This window comes from Haemaphysalis longicornis, unplaced genomic scaffold (genome assembly GCF_048455015.1).
Source record: "Haemaphysalis longicornis isolate Haplotype H1 unplaced genomic scaffold, Haemaphysalis longicornis Haplotype H1 scaffold_595, whole genome shotgun sequence".
NCBI lineage: Eukaryota > Metazoa > Arthropoda > Arachnida > Ixodida > Ixodidae > Haemaphysalis > Haemaphysalis longicornis.
In genome coordinates this window covers 91905-101642 of record NW_027526405.1, presented here as the reverse complement: position 1 = coordinate 101642, position 9738 = coordinate 91905, and the positions used below count along the sequence as shown (strand labels likewise).

General features: G+C 45.8%; 1 protein-coding gene across 1 annotated transcript; it reads right to left on the bottom strand.

Annotated features, from left to right (window-relative positions):
* Nucleotides 1-201: 201 nt before the first annotated feature.
* LOC144141021 (uncharacterized) lies at nucleotides 202-9431 on the bottom strand (the record flags this gene model as incomplete). Its single annotated transcript, XM_077672498.1, has 3 exons — nucleotides 9232-9431; nucleotides 8983-9023; nucleotides 202-336 (listed from the first exon to the last, which is right to left on the bottom strand). Coding segments are annotated over exons 1-3 (342 nt in total), but the record flags the coding sequence as incomplete, so codon positions are not given.
* Nucleotides 9432-9738: the final 307 nt, after the last annotated feature.

Here is a 9738-nt window from a genome sequence, read left to right as displayed (position 1 = left end):
TTTTGCGGACTGCTCTTTTATACGTACAATTTTTCGTTCCTTTCCAGGTCCATAAAATCGGTCGGCTGCTGTACTACTGTGTTAGCACTGAGTATGTTAACCTGATGCTGCGCTGATGCTGGTGCTGACTGTCTTCTGCGGGCCTCCCTGGTAGTGCGATTCGTTCGAAGGGATTGAAATGAAACGGGGCTTCGCTCTCACCTTCTGCAGCATCTTGTCGACGATGCCTTCGAGCGATGTCTCCTGTACGTCCAGGAGGAGTACGGCTTGAATGAGGAACTGATCAACGTCCATGGATGCCCTCACTTCGGCGCCGAAGTCCTTCATGGGGAGCCGCTGCGTCCCCAGCATCCCGCGCAGGAGGAGCAGGACCAGGATGAGGATGAGGATGGAGAGAGGCAGAGAGAGAGAGAGAAGAAAAAGACGTGTACGCGTGAGAGAAAGTACAGGAGAACGATTGAATCATATTGCTACATTAAACGCTCATTAGTGAGATGAACACGCTCGCTGTGTATATTAGGAGCGAAGCCCCTTAGGAGCTGGGGCTGTTGGTGTCTGCTGTCGTTGTCATCGTCGTCGTCGGAATCGTCGTCTCATGTAGTCACGATACTAAAACACTGGGCAACTCCTTTACACCTCTCGCTAGAACGTAACGCGTACTAAAAAACTCCGGGACACTCGTTTACTCCTCCCGCTAGAGAGCTTCGTGCTTCAAAGACAAGAGGCGTTTACAGCAAAGCTGTATACCTGTACCCCCGAACGGTTTCATCTCCGTTAGCAAAAACGCCAAGGCGCCAAGAATACGTTTATACACTGCATGCTTCGCCCCTCCCCAGGTTTCACGTTAGTGGAGATGGCACGGGATTTTTTTTTATCTGTTTGTAAACAACGCCTTCAAACTATCTTGAGCACTTTGAGGCTAAGGACAGCTTCCACCCTTTCGACATCCCCCTCGTTTTCTAACTGCACACGTGCTCATGCTGATTTACGAGTAAGAGAACACATCCGGCCTACTCACTGATCCAACACTGGCAACGATGATTTATTATCATCGTCGGCAGCACCTGCAGGAATCCACTGCAAGACGGCGACTTCCCCCACAATGTCCTACAGATTCTTTGCCACCACGTTTTTTTTTATTCACCTATTCATTGAGCTAACGATTTCCCCCTACTTGTAATCTTGTTTCTCGGTAGGTTTTCTGTCGCCCTGGTGGCTCACGCACTGTCATTTGACCACGTTGCCTCCGCAACCCAAGACCATTATTTGTCTCTAAATTTGAACTGGGATGCCTTCCACCCCAGTTTGTTCTGTGATCCAAAACGCTCTCTTTCTATTCCTGGGAGTTACTGCCATCATCCTTCGTTCCATGGCTCGTAGAGATGACCTAAATTTTCCTTCCAAAAAGTAAGCCGCAAGCTCCTGGCGCGGAGAAAAGCAGCGAAGCCCCCAAAAAAGGAAAGGTAGTAAATTAGGAATAATCGAATAAAAATAGGGCAAATAAAACAAATATTACGAGTTGCACATGAACGGTAGCGAAATAAAGCAATTAAGCGAATTGCATGGGACTAGGAAAAAGAGTCAGTGTAAGGAGAAAGGGATTGTAACAAAATGAAAGAAGGAATAAAGGAAACGGGAAGAGAGGCAAGCAAAGGATGAAAAAAAAATGAGCAATGAAATGAAAGGAAGCGTACGCAAGTGTATAGAGGGAAAGCAGGTGGTACCCTGAATAGATAACTGAAAGGGAGAAGGAGGAAATGTGAAACGGAAGGAAGGGCAAAAAATTAAAACGAGAAAAAGAGAGTGTAAACATTTTAAAACGGGAAGGAAACCGCTGGAAAGATAGAAAAGGCAGATCCCGGAAAAGATACCCTTTCTAGGCCACAAAGAGATCCCTGCTTCAAAAAAAAAAAAAAAAAAAGGCTGTCCTGTTTGACGCACAGGTACCTCAACCCCGCATCTTTTTTTCTAAACCATGGGTGATATCATCTTCTATCTTATGAAAACACCCCGGTCGTTAATGGGAAGCAAAGGAAGTGCAGAAGGAGTCGCGTTTCCTCTTTTGTCGGACACCGATTCCTTCCTTCCTCTGCAGTCCCGTCAGACGATCAGATTGGCTGACTTCTGTCGCTTTAAATCGTTTTTCAAGGGCAATATCACGCCAGGTCCGTTCTGTCGCAACTGTCTATAGGCCGTCACGAAATGTGCGCTGTAGTTGTGATTAGTTGAGAGCGCGACTTTTTGTTGTTTTCTTTGCTTGTTTGTTTGCTTGCTTGTCTTTGTTTGTTTGGTTGGTTGGTTGTCTGCTTGTTTGTCCATTCGTTCGTTTGGTTGTTATTGTTTGTCTGTCTTTCGGTATGTCTGTTTTATTTGTTCGTGCATTCGTTTGTTTTCCTGTTTTTGTCTGTCTGTTTGTTTGTTTGTCTGCCTGTTTATCTGTCTGTCCGTCTGTCTGTCTGTCTGTCTGTCTGTTTGTTTGTTTGTTTGTTTGTTTGTTTGTTTGTTTGTTTGTTTGTTTGTTTGTTTGTTTGTTTGTTTGTTTGTTTGTTTGTTTGTTTGTTTGTTTGTTTGTTTGTTTGTTTGTTTGTTTGTTTGTTTGTTTGTTTGTTTTACATCCGCGTATTAGCTCCGGCGGCTTTTCATGGAGTCAACTTGATTTCCTACAAGCCAGAGCACAAGCCATGCTATAACGTAATATGTGCTCGATTTTGCTATGCGATTGTTGAAGAGATGACGAATATCATTAAAAGCTTATCAACTCGAATTTATTTCACAATACACGCCGTACTATATTGCTATAGAGCAGTATACAAGGATAAATCTATTACCTGGACCTCCTGCAGAAAGTGCGAACATCATGATACATTTGCTATCGCTTTTTCGCAACAAAAATTTGCCTGGCTCTCTATGGTACTATATAATAACTAATATACTTCCGTGGAATTAGCCCTGCCTATACATGCAGATGAGACAGAGAAACGGCCGTGGAATAAGGCGTTTTCAAACTTCTGCAACAAAAATACCTGATTGATTTTGATTGTGGGGTTTAACGCGCCGACGCAACGCAGGCGATGAGGCGCACCGTAGTGGAGGGCTCCAGATTAGTTCTGACCACCTGGGGATCTTTAACGTGCGCCGAAATCTCGAACACACGGGCGTTTTTGCTTTTCGCCTCCATCAGAAAAGTGGCTGCCACGGCCGGGAATCGAACCCGCAACCTCGTGCTCAGCAGCACAACCCCTTAGCCACTGAGCCACCGCGCCGGGTGCAACAAAAATACCCTGAGCATGCAGCCAGCATAAATCTGACACATATGCCCAACCCTGGTCAGTTATCAAGCAGTCTTACAGAAAACACAGTATCTAGAGTGCAGCCCGATGACATTCGAATTGCTATCACCGCCCGAAGCGTCTGCCGTTCTGGAGCAGAGGTTCCGTCATAGCTTTTTGATGCCGAGGGCGGTGGTTGGCATCCGGCTGTTGGCGCGATTGTTTTGTAGCGTAAGCTACACTGGCCGAGGTTGATCGGTTTCGCGTGTGCCGCGAAGGGCCGTTCTTCGCAAGTGCAAGAAGCATTGGATTGGTTTGGATCGGATCGGATCGGATCGGATCGGACTGGCTTGAATTGGATTGGATTGGCTTGGATTGCATTTGATTTGAATTGGATTGGATTGGACTAAAATGGATTGGGTTGGATTGAAATCCAATCGAATTGAAGTACGGGTGCTGAACCTTAGCTCAAGCTACGTATATCCTGGCATAGCCGAGCTAAGCCACTGCTTTTTTTTTTTTTTTTTGCTTTCAGGTTGAATTATAATTGTTATGGCTTAGGATAGTTTTTGGTGTTTTAAACAATTGAGTCGTGGATTTGTGTTCGTTGGGTCATATTATATTTAGTTCGGTTGGATACATTAAGTGTGGTTACCTTACTTAGGTATAGCGGAGTAGCGCCAAATGCGGCATTTCAGTTTACAAAACGCGGGTGGACGTCGATATAGTGGAGTGCTTATAGTACCGTTTGACGGCACTGTATACAGAGTCTATGGAAAAATGAAGGCAGCCGATAACGTCGCCAAAAAACTGAGCCGATGACGAATGTGTAAACCTCATTTTCTAGCAGAGGCAAGCCTTTGTTAAGTGCTTATAATAACTCATACTAACCTCAACTAATACGCACTAGCTAATACTAATTTATGGAATGGAAAGAAAATACGCTTGGAGCGCGTGCAATGCCTATGCCCCACCCAATGCTAAAATTGCTATGCCCCACACCGGTGGCTAAAATAATGCATGGGGTATTCGAGGCTATACGAAAATTTTCTGACCATATCAACAATTATATTTTAAGGCTCTATTATACCATGTGATGTTAAATATGGTGTGCGGTGTTTGGACCCCTTGGTCTTCGTCTAGACCTGAATTTTTTGCGGCATTTCCAAACGCGAAGGAATTTATGCTGAAAAAATTCCTGACAACCATTTTTTATGGTCATGAAAGGAAACTGTCGACTGAAACGGGTTCATTCAGGCAAAAAAGTGAGAGACTGCGCTGACTTCATAGCGCTTTCTAGCGACAGCAATCCTCGACCAAAAAAATGCAAAGTTGTGAATGGTCTGAGAGTTGTAAAAATATTTTTTTCAATTTAGTGACCACCAACCAAAACATTTTGGCAGGGAATTTCACGTGTGCATGCTTGAAGAGAACTGTCAAAATGTAGATATATAAGGTAACGTGAGTGTAAATTAGAGAATATATCCGTCCGTCTACAGCGAATTCCTCTAAGCTAACTGCGAATTTATTTGAAATTAATTTTTTGCTTTAGTTTCACGAGGTGTGAATACACAAGATAAATAACTACTGACAATTTCTGAAGCTGTAGGATGGAGATGGGAACTTCGCTCAGTGCAGAAACAGAAATGAGGCCAAAAATTGGGTAAACGTTATCGCTGTGAATAATACTAAATTAACAATTTATAACTTAACACAGTGACAAAAATTCCATGAGGTAAAAACAAACTCATAGGTATACAGGCATTAATTTTTTCTTATGTTGGAATTTTGTTTTTGTAATTTATTCGAAAGATGCTTGTTGCACTTTCTAAAGTTTATCGTAAAAAAAGACCTACTTTCAATGCCCATTCGACCTGATCGTAGGTCATCGATCTACTATAAATCCATAATTAGTTGATTGACTCTGTTTGGCCGCTCAGCCCTCGATTCCAGACGAAAAAAATAGCTACAAGGGGGAATAGTTTAGACCCCTTAACACGAATTCGCTAAAAAAAACTTTGCCTAAAAGAAAGAAAAAAACATCTTGGCCCACCATGCGTTCGTTCTTAGATGGATTACAGCCTCTTGTTGAACCGTCTGAGTGGCTAAATTCGCCTCAGGTGTGCAGTTATTTGAAGTTTTTTATCCCATTTTATGTAGCACTCCTGTTCTGTAGAGTTACTGAGGTTTGAAATATGTTTTTGTTTGTATTTCCGGCTACAAATGCATGCTCCAATATATTTCGTTCTTGATGCGTTTATCGTTTGTTCTGTTATTATTTTTATGTATAACTATAGCGAACCATATTTCGTGTTTCTGCTTTGCATATACTTTGAGGAACATCCGCTTTTAAGGCTGCAGTTCTTTTTGTCGTTTTCTTACTGCATGTTTCTGCTGTTTGTGTAGACTACGTGTATGTAAAATCTGCACGCCCAGCTGTCATGGTTTCGGGAAGAGACTGGCAGTACGATAAATAAATAAATAAATAAATAAATAAATAAATAAATAAATAAATAAATAAATAAATAAATAAATAAATAAATAAATAAATAAATAAATAAATAAATAAATAAATAAATAAATAAATAAATAAATAAATAAATAAATAAATAAATAAATAAATAAATAAATAAATAAATAAATAAATAAATAAATAAATAAATAAATGGTTGCTCCTACGAAACTGGCTGCAAACTTTTCACTAAAAGGCGGTTCAAGGGCCAATCCGGCAGCGCACCCAGCATAAACGGGATTTTTAAAAATTAATTGCTCTCTTTTTTTATCTGGTAAAATTGTCAGTAATGATCGTTTCTTTCTAGAAATGTATTCTTTGAATTTTTAAGCGACTAGCCTGAAAAGAATACAAATTTTATTTCGCCATTATGTCACGATTTCGACAGACATGCCATTGCCGACAACAAAAAGGTTTTGTAAAAAAATTACCTTTCAAAATCGGCCCTTAGAATAGTACACTTGGCACGGATGTGAGAATCGTGTTTATTAACCTGCGTGTCTACTATGGCAGGTCGAAAAGTTTTTCAATATTTCGAAAGACGCTTCAAAATAGATATTGTAGCAACACCCCCTCAACGCGGCTGGTACCTTGATTCTATTGAACTTCACTAACTATTTCTAAGACCTTTTTCCTTTAGCAACACCCGGACCGAATTGCTGCTGCATTTCAGTTTTCTAGACGTCTTGCCGATTTTTATGACTTCCCAACTGTCTTTATTTCCTTCTAACAAGCTTTACGCTAACAGTAGCTGTTAGCGCTACTGCGTTAATACAGTCACGTGTCGTTAGTATGGACGCCTACGCTACCCAGAAAGATCGTCCATGATGTGAGTTATCCATAATAACAAATCAAGGTTAAAACCACAAACATTAAGGAAGAAATCCTGAAGGCGTCTGACTTGTGAAGTGGCATAATTTCTCTTTCAGCTGAGTGGAAAGATTGGCCCGTTTACGCTTAACATCAGCCATTGGCTCCACCGAACTGACCAGAGAAGCGTACAGCCTCGCATTTTATGCGCAGCGAATATTGGCAGGAATTATTCTCGTCCTGTTACCTTGTCCTGGGCCTCACGTTTTGTTCGTTTCGGCGTATGCCGCGCAGGACAGTTTGTTTGATAGAGAAAAAGTGTCAGGTTGTGTTGACTACCCTATAGTGTTGTTTCGCTGTTGCCAAATGTTCTAGATATAAATGGTACTGAAAGGAAAAACGTTACCAGATAAATGCCAGATTCAGCTTTGTATGCTTCGGCCAACACGCTGGGGCCTCTGGGGGTAAACAGCCATTTTTTCTATTTTTGTTTTTGTGGACCCGTGTACATAACAATGAGACAAAAATGCCTGCATTTACCTGTTTCATCCCCAAAATAGCCGTCCGTAGACCGGACTGCGGGTATTTATGTTGACGGGACAGAATTGGACGGCGAGATACCGGTTGCCGAAAATTTCGTCCATATTGCGGGGTGTCCATATTTACAGGGTCCATATCGTAGGTCGTAGGTCGTTCACGATAGCAACAACATTCACGCAGTACTCTCCGAAACCAAGACAGGGGAAGCACCTAAGCCTAAAAACCGGCCGGGGACCTGCTTAACTGACACGAAGTCGATGCAGTGGTCTCGGATCAAATCCCGCACGTAAGTAACTTCAGCTTATCTCGTCACACGCCGGTCCTGTACGTTTCTTTCGTCGTCAAACCGTAGCCACGTATTTCAACAACAAAGAGCGGCGCGGTTCTTTCCCGACTCCGCTCGCGAGAAAAAAAAAATCCGAAATCTATCTGGGTCAATCTGTGACTCATTCCATTCGTGGACGAACATCAATTTCGGAACGAAGCTCTTGTGTAACGTTAATACGTTCAAATCCGGGTATTTAAACGCGCCCCTTGAAGCAATCCCCGCAACAACCGTCGAAAGTAGGTCACGTGCGCGTCGAAGCCAGGACGCCGAGTCTGAGCGTTGGGTCGCTCGTTTCCCCCCAAGAAGCGACGGGCGAGGAACCGGACATTCAACCGTTCTCGCCGCTACTCTTTCGAAACAACCGAGCGACATCTCCCTGCCAGACGGAGGGCTCTAAACACGCCGCAGGGAGCGGTTAACAGGCGCCTGTTGAAAGCGACAAGCTTCACAACGCGTACATCATGGCGCAACTCTCTTCGGCGGCCCTTTTCCCGCAAGCGCGCGAGCCGACCTCTCACCGAAACCGTTTCGCCTTCCAGAGATTTACTTTCCTTCTAAGCGAGCGGCGCTAAAAGGAGAAAAAAAAAAGCGAGAGCAAAGTCTAATCGTCGACAGCGCGGGACGTTATACAGCCCCCCCCCCCCTCCCCCCCCCCTTCCCACCCCCTCTCATCGGGAACGAGAGGTTGTATGCGTGCCTATGCGCGAGAAAGCGTGTCTGAACGGCCGACACGGAGCATATAGCATTCTCGTCATACGAGGACGCGCCTGAGCTCACCAAGCAACAAACAGCGCCTTCCGCCGCCTCTTTAGTATGCCGATTTCTCCGTCCCGTGCGCTCCCGAAAAGCCTCCGTTCACGTTTATTCCCCCTTTCCTGCCAGCTTCCCTGCAGAGCAGCCCTCTTTCCTCATCGCTCGATTGTCGTAAAACGTAAAACTGCCTCCCCGCTGTAACCCTGGGAGCCGATAGTGCAAAACGATCGCCTGTTTTCCGACTGAACGCAAACGGCAGCGGAGAGGAGACGGCCTTTTTTCTCTTCCCTTACATCCCCTTCTTTTTTTCTCTCTCTTTTCGAAGTAGCAGCGGGGCTTTATTACAGCAGGCAACGACGTCTTGGCGATGACGATGCGACGTTTGGATCTAAGCTCCCAACCTTCGTAACCTTCGTTGGACTCAAGACACTAGCGGATGGAGACACACACCGAGCTTGTCCGAGCGACCGCTGACTGCCCTCTCTCATCCAGAGAGGTGAGCTGGCCAACACGTAACGTTCATGCAATAGATGCGGCGCCCAGTGGGGGAGGAATCTATACAACAGGCGTTACCGCGGGCTCCGTACGTCTTGGTGTGTGTGTGTCCAACGCACTGGCTAGTCTCGAGGGACGGAACACAAAACAGCCACCTTCCCTCCCCCCGTCTCTCTCCCCGAGCGACGCCCGAAAACTGCTTTCGCTCCCAGCGTGCCAGAGAACGGGGAGCGGGGCAGATGAAACGGAAAACGGAAAGAAAGCGAGACACTCACCTCAAACTTGGCGAACATGAGGGACACCTCATCTCCGTCGTCTGCAACGCGGGCCCGGTGTCAGGCGGGAGATTTGCAGAAGGTCAGGGAACGGGACAGCACGAGGAAAAGGCGGGAAAAAAGAAGGTGTCGTGAGGAGATTATTTCAAAAGAGGAGAGCGCCGCCGCAGCAGCAGCCGGAGGCGGCCGCCGCGGCCACCAGCACAGCATCAGAGCGGACGCGTGCGAGTAACGGCGCCTGTCGCTCACCGTAGGCGATGTGCCACTCGTCGTTCTGGTAAACCCACTGGAAGTGCCTCACGGGGTTTCGCTTGGCCGTTTCGCCGCTCACGTACTGTCGCAGCGAGCCCCTGAAGGAGCCGCGGACCCGACGGACGCTCATGGTGGCTTCCCGGCCTCCGCCAGCGACCGGCATCCTCCCCGGGTAAACCCCCTTCGGCGGCGCTCAATCGATGCGACCCCGAGCTTCGGACCCAGCGCCTCCAGCCCCGCCGCTTTCCCCACCGCCGCCCTCGCCACTCTCGACGTCGGCGCCGCGTAGAGGGCGCAGGAGACGGTAGTGCGAACAGCCGGAGGACACTGTGTCGAATGTCTGTTTTGTTAGTGGGCTAACCAGATGGCGTGGCCAGCGCCGACCCGGTTTTCTCGGCGGTAGACCGAACAGGATCTTGATGGGTATACCACCGAAACCCCCGTACATCTTCCTCCTTGGGAAGTACAATAAACCGTCGCTATATCGAAATCCTTTGTACAGAA